We start from the raw sequence: 21,479 nt of genomic DNA, 5'->3' as shown, positions 1-21,479 counted from the left end.
AAGAGAGTTTTAGAAACTGAAGAGCCAATGGATGAGTGATAACTAACTTGACATGTCTCAGAGGACAAAAACTTAAAGACTGTAGAGCTTAGGGACTTCCCTGGTGGTCCAGTGGGTAAGACTCCATCCTCCCAATGCAGGGGGCCTAGGTTCGATCCCTGGGCGGGGAACTAGATCTTGCATACATGCCACAACTAAGAGTTCATGTGACACAACTAAGAAGTCTGTGTGCCACAACTAGGAAGCCCTCATGCCACAACTAAGAGTACATTGCTGTACCTAAACAATCCCGCATGCTGCAACTAAGACCCAGAGCAGCCAAAATTTAAAAAAAAAAAAAAATGCAGAGTTTATCCATCAAGAAATAAGTTGCCTTGCACCAGAGAGCTCTGGAAAAGTTCAAGAAATTGGAGGCCCTACATACCTCTGGAGGATTGGATGACTTTTTTTTTTTTTTTTCTGGCCGTGCCACATGGATTGTGGGATCTTAGTTCCCCAACCAGGGATCAAACCCGTGTCCCCTGCAGTGGAAGCTCGGAGTCCTAACCCACTGGACCACCAGGGAGGTCCCTGGATGACATTCTTAAAAGGAGCAATCAGATGCTCTAGCTCCTTTCTTTAAGCCTACACTGCCAAATGACTGTCTCTTCCCCACCTCATCAAAAGGCTAGAGGTTTATTCTCTGGAGAAATTGCACTGTGCAGGCTCTGGTTTCATGTTCATGAGGCATGGCTGAGAGTAGGGATGAGACATGTTATGCTTAAAACAAGAATTAAGTGAAAATTGTCATACTGTTGGGGAAGACTCCTATCCCTCTTATCAGTTATGGCATCCAAGCTTATACTCCCCAGGCAGGAGATTAGAGATAAATTCCTCAGGGAAACTGACCAACCCAAAGAAGAGACACTTGGAGGCCCCTCTTAAAACACCTAGGTCACCCTAAATTGATACCCATCTGTTATGAACCAGAGCTGCTCATAATTATCTGAATACGTTATTGTGAAATGACTAGTTATTTTGGACCAAGGACTCAATTCTACTCTAGTCAGTCAGTGCCTGGTCACATTCCACATACCTAAATTGCTTCCCCAACCTTAGCCAGTTATGGAGAATATCTGCTTTAGGTTCCAATATAGATCAGACCAGAGTGAGTGGATGAATCAGAATAAGCGTTACTGCCACTGGGAAAAACAAGCAAAGCAGACACCTAATTCAGTGGCATTGTATTTATACAGAATGACAGTAATTGATTAAAAATAGGTGGATATTGATTTTCAGACAACTAAACATGCCTTTTTTTCTCTGGTTCACACACATTTTCTGCCTTACTAGCATCTCTATTCAGTATAGAAGGATTTTTGGGAGCAGAACATGGATCAGATCTTGCTTTTTTCATTTTGAAATGAATCGTTGTCTTTTAAAATTAACTTTAAAATTAAGCAGATTATTATCGACTAGTAACAAAAACTGGGTACACTCAGTTAAAACATCAAAGAAGTCACTAGAAGGTAAGCTCCATGAGGGCAGGGATTTTTGTCTGTTATATACACTGCCATATCCACAGCACCTAGGCCGGTGTCTTTCATGTGGGAGGAGCATGTTAGATATTTGTTGAATGAATAATGTCATCAGGAATTAGAGGAAGCTATGTTTTCTGAAAATTTATTTCACAATGTACCTATAATTAAGAGAAATTGTAGGAAGCTCTGGAAGAGAAAACAAAAGGTTAAAGAGAAAGGTGGCATTCTAGCTTTGTTATCTTCAAAATTTTGCTTCATACCAGCAAAGATTTTGAAAAACCATAGATACCCTCATGCATCAATTATTAAGTTAATCTTTAAACTTTTTACTGTTAAATTTAAATAGTTGCAAAGGATGCAATTTTCAATGTATTAAACATTGACATTTTTTAAAAAAGCATTACAAGATATAATTGGCATATAACATTGGCTAAGTTGAAGGTAGCCAATGTTATATGCCATTTTAAATATATCCAAGGGAATCTAATACCATAGTAATTTAGTATTCTATTTCACATAAAAAGTACAGAACAAGTATAGACTTCCCTGGTGGTCCAGTGGTTAAGACTCTGTGCTCCCACTGCAAAGGGCGGGGGTTCGATCTCTGGTCAGGGAACTAAGATCCCGCATGCCGCATGGCGCGGCCAAAAGAAGAAAAAAAACATACAGAGCAAGTTATTCCTGTACTGTTTGAAATTTTATATTTCTTTTTCTTTTCAAATTCATATGTCTGGTCTATCTCCCCCAGAGAATTGTGTCCTAATAACATTTTATTAACCATCTTATCATACTTTGCTGCATTGAAAATATAGTGTACATATAAATCAAAATTATTTTTTATTTCTTGTGAACACATGGATTTGAATGCTCAATTTTACAGTTTTCAATAAACTTTTGGTAAAAATAAATGAAAATGGATTCTATTTTAGGTTAGAATAAATGTTTAAGAAATAATGGACATCAGGGATCATGAGTCACTTAAAGCCTTTATCTTAAAAGATAGAGACCAAGGGCTTCCCTGGTGGCGCAGTGGTTGAGAGTCCGCCTGCCGATGCAGGGGACACGGGTTCGTGCCCCGGTCCGGGAGGATCCCACATGCAGCGGAGCGGCTGGGCCAGTGAGCCATGGCCGCTGAGCCTGTGCGTCCGGAGCCTGTGCTCCGCAACAGGAGAGGCCACAACAGTGAGAGGCCTGCGTACCACAAAAAAAAAAAAAAAAAAAAGATAGAGACCAAATAAAACAAACTATAAAAAATAAAGAAACAACATGGTAGTCACTGAAATAATTTAAACTATAAGAACAGGAACATGCCTAGAACAGTAATGCTAAGTGAGATGCTTTAGAAATTTAAACTTTGTTAGATATAGTTTAGGAACTCTCCAAGAAAGTAGAATACAAAGATGAGTAGGAAAATGGGAGAGAGGTGATAAAAATTTAGAGGATTTTCTCAGGAGGTCCAATATCTGGCTAATTTCAGAAGGAGCAGTAGAAAAATGAAGGGGAGGAAATAATGTAAACAGTTTTCTTTTTCCTTTTTTTTAAATCTATCTATCTATCTATCTATCTATCTATCTATCTATCTATCTATCTATCTATCTATATTTTTTGGCCATACGTGGGCCTCTCACCGCCGCGGCCTCTCCCGCTGCAGAGCACAGGCTCCGGACGCGCAGGCTCAGCGGCCATGGCTCATGGTCCCAGCCGCTCCGCAGCATGTGGGATCTTCCCAGACCGGGGCACGAACCCGTGTCCCCTGCATCGGCAGGTGGACTCTCAACCACTGCGCCACCAGGGAAGCCCGCTAATCTATATATTTTTATTTTTGGCTGTGTTGGGTCTTCTCTGCTGTGTGTGAGCGTTCTCTAGTTGCAGCGAGTGGTGGCTACTCTTCATTGTGGTGCGAGGGCTTCTCATTGCGGTGGCTTCTCTTGTTGCAGAGCACAGGCTCCAGTCGGGTGGGCTCAGTAATTGTGGCTTGCAGGCTCAGTAGCTGTGGCGCACGGGCTTAGTTGGTCCACGGCATGTGGGATCTTCCGGGACCAGGGATTGAACCCATGTCCCCTGCATTGGCAGGCAGATTCTTAACCAACTGTGCCACCAGGGAAGACCCTAAACAGTTTTCTAGTACTGAAAAATATACATTTCCATGGGCGTTCCCTGGTGGCCTAGTGGTTAGGATTCCAGGCTTTCACTGCTGTGGCCCAGGTTCAATCCTTAGTTGGAGAACTGAGGTCCTGCAAGATGTGCGAATACACACATACACACACACTCTCTCTCTCTCTCTCTCTCTCTCTCTCTCTCTCTCTCTCTCTCTCTCTTCCAGATTGGCAAGGACCATCCAGTGGTGTGCTGGAGCTGGCTCATTCTGGCTTGTGAGAGCCAACTGTTAAAGTTTCAGGAGTTTCTGCAAGCTGTTAAACACAGCCATTATTAAAAATTAATTATTTTGGGGCTTCCCTGGTGGCACAGTGGTTGAGAGTCCGCCTGCTGATGCAGGGGATACGGGTTCATGCCCCGGTCTGGGAGGATCCCACATGGCGCGGAGTGGCTAGGCCCGTGAGCCATGGCTGCTGAGCCTGTGTGTCCGGAACCTGTGCTCCGCAACGGGAGAGGCCACAGCAGTGAGAGGCCCGCGTACCGCAAAAAAAAAAAAAAAAAAAAAAAAATTATTTTCTAATTATTAATTCATAATCGTTTTACTGTCATACTCTTGAGGTTATTTGTATCTATTTTATCTGGTAAAAATATTATATAGTGATGTGCTACTGCTCATCTCTTGACAACTCTGAGATTTGGAGCGGCTAGGCCCGTGAGCCACGGCCGCTGAGCCTGCGCGTCTGGAGCCTGTGCTCCGCAACGGGAGAGGCCACAACAGTGAGAGGCCCGTGTACCGCAAAATAAATAAATAAGAACAGACCATAGGGGGATAGGGTAGAAGTTAGTAGACCATTGCAATGATCCAATAAATAAAGTTGCTACCTTTTGTTTCCTGACACTAGGATTTAAGTTCTTTTGTGCTCATTTATAGTATCCTAAGCACCTAGAAGAGTGCCTTGCCCATTCTAGGCTATCAGTAATAATTTGTTGGTTGAATAATGGTGGCTTGGATCAGGGTGATAACATAGGGGGTGGTAAGTAATTGTATTCTCAATGTATTTTGAAGATAGAGCCCAGAAGATTAGCGGAGGATGGGATATGGGCTGTGAAAGAGCAAAGTCAAAGATGATTCTAACATTTTTGGCCCAGTCAACTTGTTAAGAGTGTTACCATTAAACTCTGATGGTGAAGCTTGTGGGTGGAGCAGGTTTAGGCGAGAAGATCAGAAGTTCTGTAAGTGGAGAGGTCTAGTAGTTTCTCTGAGGAAGGAGTGTCAGATCCTCCTGACAGGTCAAGTACAGTAAGGAGTGATAATCAGCGATTAGAGTCATCAACATGGAGATCACTGGAGACATTGATGAGAGTCGTTTCAGTGAGATGGTGGGCGTGAAACCCTCTTTGGGGTGGGTTTAAGAAAGAATGGGAGGAGAAGAGACAGTAGGAAAAAGTGCTTTGAGAAGTTTTACTGTAAAGGAGAGCTGAAAAATGGTGCATTAGCTGGAGGGGCAAGTGGTGTTAAGTTTCTGCTTTTATTGATATTATTTTTTAAATGGGAGGGGAAAATGGCATGTTTGTTTGCAGATGGGACTGATCTGTACATAGGAGGAAACTGATGGGTTAGGAAAAGTTGGGGTGGGGGCAGAATTGGTTAAGTATATGAGGTCAGAGGATAGAACCTAGTGCCCAAGTGGATGGATTAGCCTTCTAGGGCAGCACATACAGTTAAATAGGTACAGATGTGCTAATGGGAGCTTTAAAAAGTTTTCTTCTCATTTCTTCTACTTGTCAGTTACAAAGAAGGCAGTGCCATTACGTGAGGATGAACATGGAGGAGGGGGATGAAATAGTCTTCTAAGAGAGTAGGAGACTCGCTGGACTGTGGGAATGCAGCATGAGTGTCCTGCAGCATTAAGGGCCCATGGATATAGGGCCCATGAGTTTATGGATATAAATTTTGTGATTTTAATGATTGTGAAATTTAAGCTGGCTAAGGAAGGAAAAGAGGTCATGATGAAGGCGTATGATGGCAAAAAGTTGGTAGAGTCAATGGAATTTAGGTCCCATTGGGTCTGAAGGATGTTGAAGCTGGGATGAGTAGAGGGAGTTAGCTGGAAAAGTAGGAGAGAAGATAGTTGGAGTCTGTGGTGCTGCATCCTGTTACAGGGGGGTGCAGTCATTGGTAAGAGTGAGATTGAGGATATGACCATTGGAACGAGTGGCTGAGGCAGAAAGGAAGTCCAGGAACTAGGAAGCTGTGGTGTTGGAAGGATCATCTCTGAGAATTTTGAAATCGTGAATTAAGAGAGGCGTAGTTGGACAGTGACAGTGAGCTAGGAGTTAATCAGGTGAGGACATCAGAGGGATGACTGCTTCATCTTTTTTTTTTTTTTTTTTGCGGTACGCGGGCCTCTCACTGTTGTGGCCTCTCCCATTGTGGAGCACAGGCTCCAGACGCACAGGCTCAGCGGCCATGGCTCATGGGCCCAGCCGCTCCGCGGCATGTGGGATCTTCCCGGACCGGGGCAAGAACCTGTGTCCCCTGCATCGGCAGGCGGACTCTCAACCACTGTGCCACCAGGGAAGCCCACTGCTTCATCTTTTAGTTGTTGGGGAGCCTGGAGAGTAGAGATGGTGGGTGCTGCCGGGAAATAGGAGCTGCTTCAGCCCGTGGATTGTCACGGAGGCTTTGATTTGTGGTTATCATGAAGCTGTGGGCCAGCCCCATCATTCGAAGCCAACTTTTGAAGCCAGTGAGTCAGGCAGTATTGGAGTACTAGATCTTCACTGACAAAGGGCTGGAAACCAAAGAGCCCAGGATCTTTGATATCAGCTCAAATGAAAGGGAAAGAAATAAGTTCTGTGTGGCCCAGGGTTTAATTTTATGATTTACACTGAGGCTGTGAAAATTACTGTCAAGAGAAATAATGGAAGAGCAGTGTTAACACTAGGCTTTCTTTTGGGGGAACTGAGAAGTGTTAATGTCCATCTAGCACTGCAGGCTAGCAGTGAAAACAAATCAAAACCCATCTAATCAATCCTTCTGGTCTCATCAAAGTTACGAACATTCAAGTTTGTTTGTTTATTTATTTATTTATCGTTTGCTGCGTTGGGTCTTTGTTGCTGCGTGTGGGCTTTCTCTAGTTGCGGCGAACAGGGGCTACTCTTCGTTGCAGTGCATGGGCTTCTCATTGCAGTGGCTTCTCTTGTTGTGGAGCATGGGCTCTAGGCACGCGGACTTCAGTAGTTGTGGCATGTGGGTTCAGTAGTTGTGGCTCGTGGGCTCTAGAGCGCAGGCTCAGTAGTTGTGGCGCATAGGCTTAGTTGCTCTGCAGCATGTGGGATCTTCCCAGACCAGGGCTCAAAACCGTGTCCCCTGAATTGGCAGGCGGATTCCTGCACCACCAAGGAAGTCCTGAACATTCAAGTTTTTTATTCCATTAGTTTCAGCGATGAGGTGTTATGTCGTATTTTCTCCCCTGGACTAAAAAAATTATTTTCCCCTTGATTGTTAAACTATATGATATGCTTCAATATAGAGAATAAAAGAAAAATCAAGCTGATAAACAGTTGACATATTTTCTAAGGAACTATAGGAAAGTGAAAAAGAAGGTTAAAAAAAATCTAAAATGTCATTACACAAACACAACTATTACCATTTTGATGTATTTCCACCAGTTTTTTTTTTTAAGGCATCAATTTGTGTGTGTGGTTTTTTTTGTTTTTTGCGGTATACGGGCCTCTCACTGTTGTGGCCTCTCCCGTTGCGGAGCACAGGCTCTGGACGCGCAGGCCCAGCGGCCATGGCTCACGGGCCTAGCCGCTCTGCGGCATGTGGGATCTTCCCAGACTGGGGCACGAACCCGTATCCCCTGCATCGGCAGTCGGACTCTCAACCACTGCGCCACCAGGGAAGCCCCTGTGTGTGTTTTTGATCATACTATATATACAGATTGTAGCCTACTTCTTTTACTTACCATTATGATAAACATTTCCTCTTTTACCATATAATCTTTGAAAATTACGGTTTTCTATTAGGTTTTTAATTTTTCTCTCAATTTTTCATTATCATAAACAGTGCTATATTGAACGTGCACAGGGATTTTTCTTCCTTAGGGCAAATTTCCAGAAGAATAGAAATACTTGGTCAAAGGGTATTAAATTTAGTATTCATTATAATTGTGAGAAATAACTGCTCTATTGTTATTATTAATGATAAGTCAGATAGGTGATTCTGTATCCATGTTACTGTTCTTCTAGATACTGGAGTTTTGGCAGAAGTATAAGTAGCAAGCTCCCAAACTTTATTTAAACAAAGAATGAGTAATTTGTCAAAAGGTTTGATGTAAGTTGGCTTATAACTGATCCCAAGAAGAGTCAGAGGCTGTGTCTGTTCAGGATTTTCTGCTCTGTGTAACTCATTTTTAATATAGTCTAAGGCTGCTATTTGGAGGAAATAAGTTTGAGTAGAAATATTTGTCATAGATTAGTCATACTGTTGTTAACTTTTGTAGAATATTTGCTAACTTTTCTATAGTAACTTAATGTTCCCAATTTCTCATTCTGTTTTTGCTTTTTGAGAATATTTGTAGCTAGGCAGATTTGTGATGTGTCAGAATTCAATATCTAGATTTTGTTTTCAGAATGAGTTGTTTTTAGACATATGTTTGTCAATTTAAAACCCAGTGCAGTTTGTGTGCCACTAACATAGCCTTCCTCACTGGTGCTTTATTTTAGGTTTAAAGACACTATTGTAAATGCCAAGTATGGAGGGCACACAGAGGCAGTACGCCGGCTGCTGGGTCAGCTCCCCATCAGCGCCCAGTCTTACAGTGGTAGCCCCTACCTTGATTTGTCTCTCTTCAGCTACGATGACAAGTGGGTGTCAGTCATGGAGCGGCCCAAGACTTGTGGAGATCACCCTATCAGGTACACCATCCCTGCTTCAGCTGCACACTGCCTGAGGAGGTGGCCTGCTTTCTCTTTCTCTATTTCTTAAACATCATTTCACTGTGACTCTGTCCACTTGTACTCATGGGTTGAATTCAGAGGGTAGGCTATTTCTATAATGTGGTGGGTACTTTGATCATTCAGGCACTAATCTCATAAATTAATTAGTTCTGCTCTTTGCTTCTCATCAAAACATCAAATTCAGATAAGTGTTGTTCCCTTTTCAGGGTATCCAGAGAAGGAAACCATACTTTTCAATTTAATAATCTAATACCATTTCTTAATAGTGTTTATAATTGAGACTTAAATTTTATCCAGCTCAAATTATTTTATCCTCTCATGTTACCTAATAGAAACGATAGCAGAGACGGTTTGGGAAACAGGCAGGTTTTGGAGAAACTCATGCTTCTTCACTTGGAAGAATTTTGGAATGCAGATCACTGTATTATTGCTAGAACCTTGAAACTAATCTCCTGTAAGCAATGCCTTCCTCACGTATGTCCAATTCACAGACCTGCTTGTCTGTGCCGGGAGCTTGGGTGGTTCTGTGTGCTATAATAGGTACTAGGGAGAGGAACTGGCACCACTGCCACTAGTGGGGTTATTTCAAGGGAGGTGTGTTCCTGGAGCCCTGAGCTGGATTTTGGAAGGTCTTTTTCACATAGAAATAGTGGTAGATAGTATTTCATAATCCAGCTTCATTGTGTATTAAATAGGCTTGTGTAACATACTCTGAACACTTAATCACCATTTGTAATATTTCCTTTGAGAAATTGCAGTCAGGTTCCAAAAGCCAGTTAAAAAAGTTTTTTTATTATGGAAATTTTTTTTTTTTTTTTTGCGGTACGCGGGCCTCTCACTAGTGTGGCCTCTCCCCTTGTGGAGCACAGGCTCCGAACGTGCAGGCTCAGTGGCCATGGCTTACGGGCCCAGCCGCTCCACGGCATGTGGGATCTTCCCGGACCGGGGCACGAACCCGTGTCCCCTGAATCGGCAGGCAGACTTTCAACCACTGCGCCACAGGGAAGCCCTATGGAAAATTTTAAACATATTAAAGTAGAAGAGTATAATGAACCTCCCTGTACCCATCACTCTGCTTCAACAGTTATCACTTCATGGTCAGTGTTGTTTCATCTCTTTCTACCACCACTTCTCCCCTCCCAACTGCCACCCTGGACCATCACATCCCAGGTGTCATAGCATTTCACTTGTAAATATTTCAGTATGAATTTCTAAAAGGTAAGGACTTAAAAACATACAACCTTAATACCATTATTCCATCTTATGAAAATTAACAAAAATATATTAAGATCATCGATATCTGGTGAGTTTTCACATTTCCCTATTGTCTTGTGCATAGTCTTTTTACAGTTTGTTCCAGTCCAGATCTAAACAAGGTGTGTATGTTGTATTTGGTTGCTATCCTCTTAAGTCTTTTTTATTCTATGGGTTCTGCTTCCCTCTTACTTTCTTTGCAGTGAAATAGTTGAAGAAACCAGGTTGTTCGTCCGGTAGTATTCACCACATTCTAGATTTTGCTCATTGCATCTCTGGCGTATTTACTGCCTTTCTCATTCCCCCATATTTCCTGTAAACTGGTAGTTACATTTAGGAGCTCAAACAGCTCACTTTAAATTATAAGCCCTTTGTGTGCTGGGGACTATGTGGGTAAGGTGAATGTGTTTTTCACACATAAAAGCAGATAATAGGCCTCATTTGATATTGTCACGAAGCACGAGATACATTTCTCTCCTTTTTTACTTCCCTGCCTTTCTGATTTGAAAAGATTAAACAAATCTGGAAATGCCATTGACCCTGACTTAAAAGATTTCTCTTGTAATTCTTTATTTTTAATTTAAAATGAGAAATGTAGGGATATAAAAGTCATTTGTAGAGGTAATGCCATTACTCTAACACTTATTGTATATTCCATTCTAGTCTTTGCCAATATGCATGTTTACGTTTACACAGTTGTAATCATGGTTGGCATAATACTTTGTAGCCTGCTTTTATTTAATAAACATTTTTCCATATTGTTACATAGTCCTCACAGTTACAGTCCTAATGGTGGCATATTATTCCATCAAGTAGGTGTACCATAATTGATTTAACTATTCCCCTATTACTGAGCATTATTCTCTCTGCATTTTTACATTAGAGCTAATGCTGTAGTAGGCATCTTTATTCATGTCACTATTTACTGCATTTAAATTAAATTCTGAGGATACAAGTTCTTAGAAATGGGATTGTTGAGTCAAGGGGTATGAATATCTTTACGTCTAGTATATATTTGCTTCCCAAAAGGGAAATTATAGAGCTCTTTATTTCAGAGCTCTTTATTTTCTAGAACTTCCCCCAGTTCAGCCCCAACGCTGCTGATCATCTCTAGTTCCCAAGTTCACAGGGCACTTATTTTGCATGTGGGAAAAAGGCATTTATTTAAGTATTGGGATGGATGGGAGCATCTTTATTCTTACTGTGTTAGATGAAAAAGTAAAAACTACTTAGTATTTTGTATATGTGTGTGAAAAAGAAGAACCTTCTAAAGGAATTTATTCTTAAAAGTGAAAAACTCAAATATAGGCCTAGATCTGCACTGTTCTATAGTAGCTACTAACCTCATGTAGCTGTTGAGCACTGACATCACTAACATGTGACTAGTCCAAGTTGAGATGTGCTCAAGTGTCAACACACATCAGATTTCAAAGGCTTAGTACAATAAAAAAATTTTTTTAGTATCTTTTATATTGATTATAGGTTAAAATGATAATATTTTAGATACCAATATTGGGTTAAATAAAATATTATTAAAATTAATTTCACCTTTTACTTTGTTTAATGTGGCTACATGAAAATTTAAAATAACGTATGTGGCTCACATTTCATTTCCAGTCCTGGCCTAGGCAATCTTGGGCAGGTAGCTACTGGAAAAGGGGAGGCTGTAGTTAAGGCTGTAACTAAGGGTCATCTTGGGAAAGAGAAATGACCCAGTGACTCAGGACAGCACAGGGAAGTTCATAATCACCCTGCCCGTAAAATGAGCTGATCAGACAAAGGTGATTTTGCAGTTCCAATAACCTGGGGCTGCTGTTAGAGGAGATGTCATCAGTGAGGTTAAATAACGAGTTGGCACATTTTCCTGCTGTTCAGGTTTCAAGACGGTGGTCAGTATCTGTCCCATCCTCTCCTTCTCTCTTGTTCTGTTTAGGTTCTATGCCCGGGACTCTGGTCTGCTCAAGTTTGAGATTCAGGCAGGCTTACTGGGCCGTCCCATCAACCACACGGTGCGACGCCTTGTTGCCTTCACCTTCCACCCTTTCGAGCCTTTTGCTATCTCTGTGCAGAGGACTAACGCTGAGTATGTTGTCAACTTCCATATGCGACACTGCTGCACGTAGGTGCCTCACCAGAGTGGGTCATCCGGTCTTCCAAGACTCTGCCTCCTTCATATCTCAGTGGACTGTAAAGCAGAAGCTCCTGGCTCTCAGCCTTGTCGGTTCCAGACTGTATACCTCAGATGGGGAGAGCCAGGTGGCTCAGCCTGATGGAATTTTTTTGTCGTACACAGTACAACTACCGATCGACTTAAAGTCCTCTTGCCTTTTCCCTGTGGGAATGCCCAGCATTAATTAAGTCCGTTTAAGTTTTTTTTATTTTGCATTTTATTGCTATGAAGATGAGAGCATTACACCTCTGCCTCCTTCATGTCACTTCTTTGGCATTATGGTATGCAGCCTGAAGCAGGTAAATCTTGTTTACTCATGAGAAGTGTGTACATCTTTCCACTTAGCCAATAGCAGGGCTGTCTTTATAAGAAAAAAAAAATAAAGCCTTGGTATTTTCTTACTTAAATATATCCTGTTTAATGACTGCCTTATGTTCTGATCTCACCAAATGTTTTTCAAATACATGAGTTCCAGGAAGGACTGTGAAAGGGACTAGAGGCCATAGATCCAGCAGCTGCTCTTGGGAGGACTAAGTGGTGTGTGCTAGCGTGGAAGACAACTATCTGTCGGGATTGTTTCCTTCCCTCGGGTGTTCTCCTGGTAATTGTTACAGCTGGAGGAACTGGGCATAATTGTACATCCTCGTGTGGAAGCACGCTCCCATCTGCACCATCTGCGTTGTGCAGGTGGAAGAGTGAGTGGTTCTCACTGCCACAGCAGAAACAAACACTGTGCAGCACTTACTGTAATTTGGGTAGTGGGAGCTGGCAAGCTCCAGGTGTCCCTAAAGAGATCAGACAGGTTGTTCCTGGACGGCTGAGCCATCACTGCTCTCCTACAAACACCTGCCAGCCACCAGTCAGCATCCTTCTGTCACTTTCTCAGCCTCCTCCACAGGGCTTGTCAGGATGTTTATGTTTCATCTTCATACTGTGCCCACCATTTATGTAGTAAGCTTGTTTAGTAGCCTTTGACTTTGAAGGTAGCTTTCAGAGCAGTCTGGGAAAGGAGCCGTGGATGCAGACGGCTGGATCCTATATCCCTCTACCGTCTAGGTACTGACTTCCCTTGGGAACATAATAAATGTGATATGAGATGCTGAGCCCCACCAAAAACAGTTCAGCTTATTTCATAATCTTCATCTTCGAACAGCTAAATTAATTCTCATTCAGTATTCAACATAAGATTTGAGCACCTACTGTGTGTCAGGTAGATGCTGTGCCAAGATGTTGAGGGTGAGGAGAGAAATAGGCAAATAGAATTATAATGCAAAATGGTAAAAGCCCCAATAGTGTATATCTGGGAACAGTGGAGGGGGCTGAAGGAGAGGCAGAGAAGGAAGGCTATACTGGGGAAGGGACACTGAAACTGGGTAAATGGGAATCTGTCATGTGAACCAGGGCAGAGGACATTTCAAGGAGAGATCCAGCATGTGCAATGGCATGGAAGCATCAGTAGGGCTGTCACGGTTGTGAAACGGTGAATAATCTAATGGCTACAGCACAAGATGTGTGGGGGGCCCAGGGCAACAGGACTGAGTCACAAAGAGGAACCTTGTGCACGGTGCTAGGGTGTTATGCAATGGAAGGCGTAGTATGAATTTCGCAAAGATAATTTTCAGCGGTCTGGAAGGTGGCTTGGAGGGAGTAGAGATAGGCCAGACAAGTCAGTAATCCAAAGGGAGAGCTTGAACACTATCACTGGCCATCTGGATGGATGAAATATACTGAAGCATTCTCCCAGATTCTATGTAGGTCATGAGGAAATCAGGGTCCCAAAGCTGTCACATGTTTGTGGAGCTGAGTGAACCTTTCTTGGTAGAAGCCCTTTACCTGTAGCCTTTTCTTTATACCAGGTTGTGTGATTGTACCTGAAGACTTGGCAGAGCAGAAAGAGCACAGAGTGTAGAGTTACTCGGGCCTCACTGTGAATCCTGTCTCTTCTGCTCATTAGCTGTGTGACCAGTGAGCCAATTTCCTAGCCTTTCTGAGGCTTAATTTACACTTCCCTCCACCTTAGTCATGCATTCCCTTGGTCATATCTTAGATCTTTTCATCACCTCTAACTGCTGAGCAATCCTCATATACTTTTCTTGTCTAATTTCCCACTCCCTGAAATTGCTGTTTTCATTTCTTCGTTTCACATCTTCATTTCTCTTTAAAGCCCCTCCTTTGATTTCTCACTGATCACCTTGCCACCTACTTCATGGCAGAAATAGAAACGATCAAGTGGGGATTCCTTATCTTTCCTTTACCATGTCAACCATGTGACTTGCCTCTATGCCCATTCTCTGCCTTTCCTCCTGAATGAAATAGCCCTGCTACTATAAAAGGCCAACCCCTCCACCTCTTCACTGAATCCTGTCTCCTTTTGACTTCTCAAGGTCTTTGCTCTTGCAATTATTTTCTCTCTCCTCCATCTTTCTCTTGTTAGGTCATTCCCATTAACATAAAGATATGTTCGAGGATCTTTCTTCTTTAAAAACTCCTGCTTTGGCCCCATTTCCCCCTTTAGTTACTGCTCATTTCTCTGGGACCTTCACAGAAAAACTTCTCAGAAGAGTTGTACATGTTTTCACTTCCCCACTTTTTTCCTCAACCCACTCCGATAGATTTCTGTCCTCATTACTCCACTGAAGCTGCCCTTGTCTGAGTCACCAGTGATTCCATGTTGCTAATACAGTGCTCACCTCTTTTCCCTCTCTTAGGAAGCCTCCTGACATTAGGCATAATTGATTTCTCTGTATATCAAGAAACACTTGGTTTCTAGGATAGTACGTATTTTTGGTTTTCTTCCTGTCTTACTAATTGTTGCTTCTTTTTTTTGTTTTTTAAATTTTTATTTATTTTTGGTTGCATTGGGTCTTTGTTGCTATGCGTGGGCTTTCTCTAGTTGCGGTGAGCAGGGGCTACTCTTTGTTGTAGTGTGGCAGGTTTCTCATTGCGGCGGTTTCTCTTGTTGCAGAGCACGGGCTCTAGGCACGCGGGCTTCAGTAGTTGTGGCTCGCGGGCTCAGTAGTTGTGGTGCACGGGCTTAGTTGCTCTGTGGCATGTGGGATCTTCCCGGACCAGGGCTCGAACCCGTGTCCCTTGCACTGGCAGGTGGATTCTTAACCACTGCGCCACCAGGGAAGTCCTTAATTGTTGCTTCTTGGTCCTGCTTGCAGGCTGTTTCTCTGCTCTATCTTTAGATGTTGCAGTGCCCAGCCCTTGGCTTTGGATCCTCACCTCTTTTTCTCTATATATTCTTTCTTAAGTTGATTTCATCCATTCCATGGTTTTAAATTCTAGGTATAAGCTGATGATTCTCGAAATGATAATTCTGGCCCTGACCCCTTCCTTGAACACCAAATTCATATATCCCATGGCTTATGTGGCCTCTTCATTTGGAGATCTAACAGGCATTTCAGAACTAGCATATTCAGAGCAATGCTCTTGATTCTCACCTCCACCTCCAACCTGTTTTTCCTCCAAGATTTCCCAAATGACTTCAGTGTCTACCCATTTACTAGAGGCAAAAACTTAGGAATTATTCTCAGTTTTTCTTTTTTCCAATCCCCACATATATGAATTCACTCTAGGGGTGTGCCCTGAGCAGTCTAAACCAATCATGGTAGTCCCATACTCCTTGCTAGTGACTAGAACTAGACTAAGACCAGTCAGCATAAGGGGTTAGTTTAGGAATATCATGTGACTTAGTTCAGGTCAATGATACCATGAGATAAAGGTTTCTGGGGCTTCTGGGGAAACATTTCTCTTTAGAATATGTTAGTGAGGAAACATGTAGCCCATATTCTCACCATGCAACACCCTGTGATCATATTCAGTAAGAATCAGCCTTAGGATGAAGCTGGCCTTCTGGATGGGAAAATGAAGAGGAAAGAACCGGAATCATAGATGACACAGTTGGCTGATTCAGACCCAACCCTGAAACCCACCCTACATCTGGATTTCCAGTTCGGTGAGGCAGTAAATTTCCTTACTATTTAGGCCACTTTGAATTAGATTTTCTGTTTCTTGCAGTTGAAAGCAAATTAATAGATGCAAAGAGAAAGGCAGGTCGCCTGTGGAAAGAGTCATGAAATTCCTGCTGTCTGGGGACCTTCCTAGATTCAGTTCCAGTGTCCGTGAGGCCCAATTATGATTCCTAGTCTTGGATTTCTGTAAGATTTCTGGCTCTCCTGTGCAGGCATCCCTGAGCTGGCCTGGCTGTTTCTTGTACCTAAAAGGATTATAGTTAAAATGGGAGGTAAAGCACTCAGCCCACTGAGTACTTGACCCATAATTAGTTCTCAACCCCTATGTGTTTACATTAACTTTGTTTCTAAAGGATTTAAAGCTGCTTTAAGTAAATCCTAGTGTCTTCTCTCCACAAATGTTCATCCAATAAATCTCGAGAATCTTTGGAGAAACAAGTTCTTTGAAACCAAAATGTTTAAGAAAAGCAGAGACTTCAGGGGATATACCTTTCAGATTAAATACCTCTGTCCTCTCAGCCCTACTCGGCAGGGAGCTGGCATGTCAACAGTCAGTTTGAAGCTGCTCTGGACCTTTGGGAGAAAACGTCCATTTAAATTTAGCAGAACCTCTTTCATTTAGAGTCCTTACAGAGAAGCACATATATCAGTGAAAAGCCTAAATTAGATAATTTTTAAAAGAACGGTAGCTTCATTATTTTCAAGTACACAGAGTAACTCCATGTCAGCCATGAAGTGTTCCTTTGTAGAAGCCCTTAGGGACTTTTCTTAATGAGTAGATTATAATTATTGGTAATCAGCATAATGGTTCTCTGCAGTGTGTGCTTCCAAAGCAATGGAGCGTATTAAGTGGTTTTGATGTTCTGGGGGTAATTTTGTTTACAACATTAATCTGCTCAGTGTATACCCTTTATAGCTATAACCCTCTGTTGTTTAAAAAAAAAAATTCTGAAGGCTGTCTCCATCGTACAGCATTTGATTATCAGAGGCAGAAACAATGTAGGAAGCAGAGAGATGCATAGTAGGACTCAGATTCTTTTTTTAAGATTTTTTTGATGTGGACCATTTTTAGTCTTTATTGAATTTGTTACAATATTGCCTCTGTTTTATATTTTGGTTTTTTGGCCACGGGGCATGTGGGAATCTTAGTTCCCAGACCAGGGATCGAACCTTCACCCCCTGCGTTGGAAGGTGAAGTCTTAACCACTAGACCGCCAGGGAAGTCCCAGACTCAGATTCTTTACAGAGCATGCTCTGATAGAATTATGAGAACAGATCGGGCTTGCAAATGAGGGCTGTGCTACTAGCTTTGTAGCCCTAGGGTTGATAATAAGAACTTGACCGAAGTCTCAGTTTATCCTCCTCTAAAATGGGGATAATTTCTCATTTGCAGGGTTGATGCGAGCACTAAATGAGCATTAACTAAACACTCCTCCTTTCCTTGGTGACCAAGCAACAAGAGCTTGCCCTGCTCCAGGTCCAGCCCTGATCACCCACAGGAGACTGGTGGCATTACCTCTGTCTCCACTTACCCAGGTCTGAGAAGATCAGAACATCCCTAACCCTCTTTGCAGCCAGACACATTGGACAGAGGGAGCTTCATTTGCCACGAGTTTGTTGTTGTTGTTGTTTTTTGTGGTACGCAGGCCTCTCACTATTGTGGCTTCTCCTGTTGCAGAGCACAGGCTCCGGATGCGCAGGCCCAGTGGCCATGGCTTATGGGCCTAGCCACTCCGCGGCATGTGGGATCCTCCCGGACCAGGGCACGAACCCATGTCCCCTACATCGGCAGGCAGATTCTCAACTACTGCGCCACCAGGGAAGCCCTGTTGTTGTTTTTGATCGTTCGCATTTAGTAAGGGCTTACCATGGACCAGAAGCTCTGCTAAGCAACTTACGTGGGAAGGTGTTTACCTCACTGCATCAGTTCTGGGATGCATTTTTCAAATTTTCAAAATAGGAGTGTATCTAATTGGCATCTTGTGAGTGTCAGCCAGGCAGCAGTTGTGACGTCACTGCTGTCACCACCTGTGCATGTGCACGTTGAGCATGCTCTTCATATTGTCATCACTTCTGTCAAGTAATACGCATTATTGATGCCACATATGTTAAATGTATGTGCTGTGTAAGATGTCTTCCAAAAGAATGCACTGTGATTTGATATTACAATGAAAGGTTATTTTGTACTCAGAAAGGTACAGAAGCAAAGCAGTGGGGTTTATTTCGGTATTAGTGAAGCAAAGGTTTGCCATTGGAGGAATGAACATGAGGCTGTATTTTTTGCAAAGCAGCAACTAAGTGCTGCTTAGAACTAAAGAAAGAAAGATCCACACTAGTAATTGAAATTTTACTGACATGCTGAGATTGGTGTGAAAGGTTTGCCTATCAAACACCAAGCAAGGTAAATGAATGAAGGGGAAACTGTTCCATCCTTTGGAATAAATGGAAGAATTTCTTAATGTAGTGAGAGGTCTAGTGTGACCATTTCATGCAGATCACAGGAGTAATCATTAAGGTGTGAACCAATTTGTCAGAAACTTCATGCTGACTTTGAGCAGAAGCTGATTTGCTTCTAGGGATACGTGATTCAATATAGGAAGAAAATGAAATTAGACATGAGGTCAAATAGGGAGTGCTGATGAAGCTAGGTATTCTTCATCATGGCTTGGATGCCTCCAATCTAAAAAAGGTCTAAAATGCTCTTTGAATAGGTATACATTTTAAGAGTATCGAGATTTGTTTTAATCAGTTATGGTAAGACACACAGACATGGAGATGACTGTCATGAGGGAAGTTTGTTATACTCAGAAGTCACTAGAAATAGGAAGCATGGCATAGGGAAGCACCCGGGTCAATCAGGAGTCAGAGAGAGTGAGGGGAAAATGTGTGCAAGAGCCTCTAGGGTGGCTTTTACAAGAAGGAACAGGCGAGTCAGAGTGAATAGGCTTGGGATTGGCTAATTTGAATAATTTTGGTGGGCTCTGGGACAAAGGGCTGTCACTAGTTGTCTCATATCAGGCCCTGGGTGATTAGGGCAGCTGGATAATGCCATAAAGGAGCTGGTTAGGTACTGACTCTGGATTGGTGTGTAATGAAAGGCACACTCCCAGAAAGGTTGTTTGCTAACCCTAGGAATTAGCTAACCCTGGGAGGGGCATTCCCTACAGGGTCAGCAAGGCCCCAAGATGTCAAAACATCAGAAAATAAAAGGCATGGTTCATACTGTACAAAATAGTAATTACAGGTAATAAAAAACATTGCCATGGTTGAATTATCTGGGTTCTTTTTGTTAGTGATACATTGTGGTAACCAGCCTCCAAGATGGCCCACAGTTATCTCATCTCCTAGATTCATGCTCGTGTGTAGTCCCCTCCCAACATTGTATTTGGATTGGTCTGTGTGAGCAGTAAACAGCAGAAGTGGTGGTGTGTCACTTTCAAGGCTCTGTTATAAAAGACATTTCAAGGCTTGGCTTTTGCATCTACCTTGCCCCTCTTGAATCACTCGCTCTGGGGGAACCAGCTGCCATATCATGAGGACACGCAGATAACCTCCTGGAGAGGCCCACTTGGCAAGGAAATGAGACTTCTTCCTCACTCAAAATGTGCGTGTGACTTTTTAGAAGCAGATCCTCCAACCCCAGTCAAGCCTACAGGTGACTGCAGCCTCATGAAGAACCCTGGTTGGCTTATTTCATTCATTTATTAAACACTTATGGAGGACCTACTAAATGCGAGGAACTAGGAATATAAGATTGTGTAAGTCATAGTCCCAACCTTTGAGTTTCTAGTCTGGTAATGTCTTCAGATACCGATCTCCTTCTCTTTGAAAGAAAGAGGTGTCTTGCCCTCTCCCCGGCTCACCCATCCCACCATCAGTAAAGCGACCAGGTAACCAGTCTTTGAGTGTGTGGAGTTAGGATGGAAAAACTGAGTGGTGGACTGCTTTTTTGTGGGAGTCCACTGTTTCTCCTTGTTTCATTAACTCTCTGATGATGAAGTTCTGTCCCCTGCAGGCAGCGTTACAGTGCCCCAGGAGAGCTGTTTGAAACTGCCGCCTGGCAGTAAGTAGTACACAGTAACTCTAATAGCAGAAGCGGGTTTCCTGGCTGGTCCCATTCGGCTTCCTGAGACTGGAGGTTGCCTGGTCTTCAACTACCCTTTCTCTTCCAAGCTTAGTTCTTAACTTTCCAAGATTAGAAGAAGAGGCTGTCTCTTATCCTTAGTAAATTGTTGAGAGAATAGAGAGGGGTCTATATTTCTACTAAAAGAAAAGAAAAAAAAAAGGATGGAAGGATGGAAATATTCTGAACAGAGGAACAAAGAAGTAAAGGGTAATTTTCAGGCTTCCCTCAACAGCTTTTGTTGGGCGTTATGAGGTTTGAAATATGTCCTTATGGAGGAATGTGTTACTCAAAATAAATTGCTTCTAGATTGTTTTTCCAAGTCAATTTTTTAAACTTTAAATGTTATTCTATTTATGTTTTTTTAAAAATAAAGTTTATCTGAAAAGTGGTTCTCAACTCAGTGTAAGTTAGGGTAAAAGTTGAAGTAGTGGGCATGCTAGAATCTTGATGGAGATTCCTTTTGAAAAAACAAGTTTGTATCATTTTTATTGAGAAAATGAAAAAATGCATATGTTTTCACATTACAAACTGCGGAGACATTGAAAAAAAAACCTTATCTGATGAGGTTAAGCAGAAGACACAGGGATTCATAACCGGAATACATCCACTCAAAATCCTAGAGGGAGAGGGGATTTTCCTGGTTATCAAGTAGGGAGATGACTTTTGGAAGACTGGAAAACATTTTGTTAGAAAGATGGCAAGTTTCATAAAAAAGACTTAATGGAGAAAGTTGGAGAAGGAACATTTCTATGAGTCTCCTGAAGAGAAGATTCAGGGAGGGGCAGGCAGCAAGTGCCAAGGTCGGAGAAAGATAAGGGACACAAAATGGGCCTATAATTGCTGAGGTGCCATTGTCTTCTAGATTTCTGTTTATAATTTTGCAGTGAGTAAGCCCCTTTTAAGAAGGGGAAAAAAAAAAACCTCCATAAAATTGAATACATACAAATGAAAACTTGGCAAAAAATATCAAAACAAAATCCAATGGCAAATGACAATCCATTTATCAAAGCATTAATTTCCTTAGCTTAAAACATTTAAAAAATATATAATAAAAAGATGAACAATCCCAAAGAAAAGATGGGCACAGAATATTATTATCAGGGTGTTCACAGAAAAAATAAATACACGTGATCAACAACTGTATGAAAAATGCTTATAATATTTATTTTTCACCCATCAGATTAGCAAAGGTTAAAAATGTTTGATGACCCAATATTGTCAAGAAGGTAGGGTGCTCTCACCCACTGTTAGTGGGAGAGAAAGTTGATTCAGATTTCTTGAAAGACAAAGAGTAGTGTCTTAATAAATGTGCATATCTTTTAGCCCAGTTAAATTCTGTGTTAGTAAGCCAAAACGTGTGCATATGT

The 21,479-nt window shown here is 42.2% G+C and overlaps 1 protein-coding gene across 2 annotated transcripts in view; it reads left to right on the top strand.

The window, feature by feature from the left end:
* Nucleotides 1–21,479, top strand: part of DET1 (DET1 partner of COP1 E3 ubiquitin ligase) — a 46,214-nt gene that overhangs the window by 11,114 nt on the left and 13,621 nt on the right. The window contains exons 4-5 of one of the 2 annotated variants that reach the window (XM_082837694.1): nt 8,352–8,543; nt 11,773–12,432. In XM_082837694.1, the coding sequence (XP_082693820.1) occupies nt 8,352–8,543; nt 11,773–11,962 (382 nt within the window). In that variant the 3' untranslated portion in view covers nt 11,963–12,432. Of the gene's footprint in view, nt 1–8,351; nt 8,544–11,772; nt 12,433–21,479 lie in introns of those variants that run through there. The other variant, XM_082837695.1, reaches the window with a different exon arrangement.

Source organism: Leucopleurus acutus (assembly GCF_964270905.1).
Source record: "Leucopleurus acutus genome assembly, chromosome: 1".
NCBI lineage: Eukaryota > Metazoa > Chordata > Mammalia > Artiodactyla > Delphinidae > Leucopleurus > Leucopleurus acutus.
This window is presented reverse-complemented; position numbering and strand designations above follow the sequence as displayed.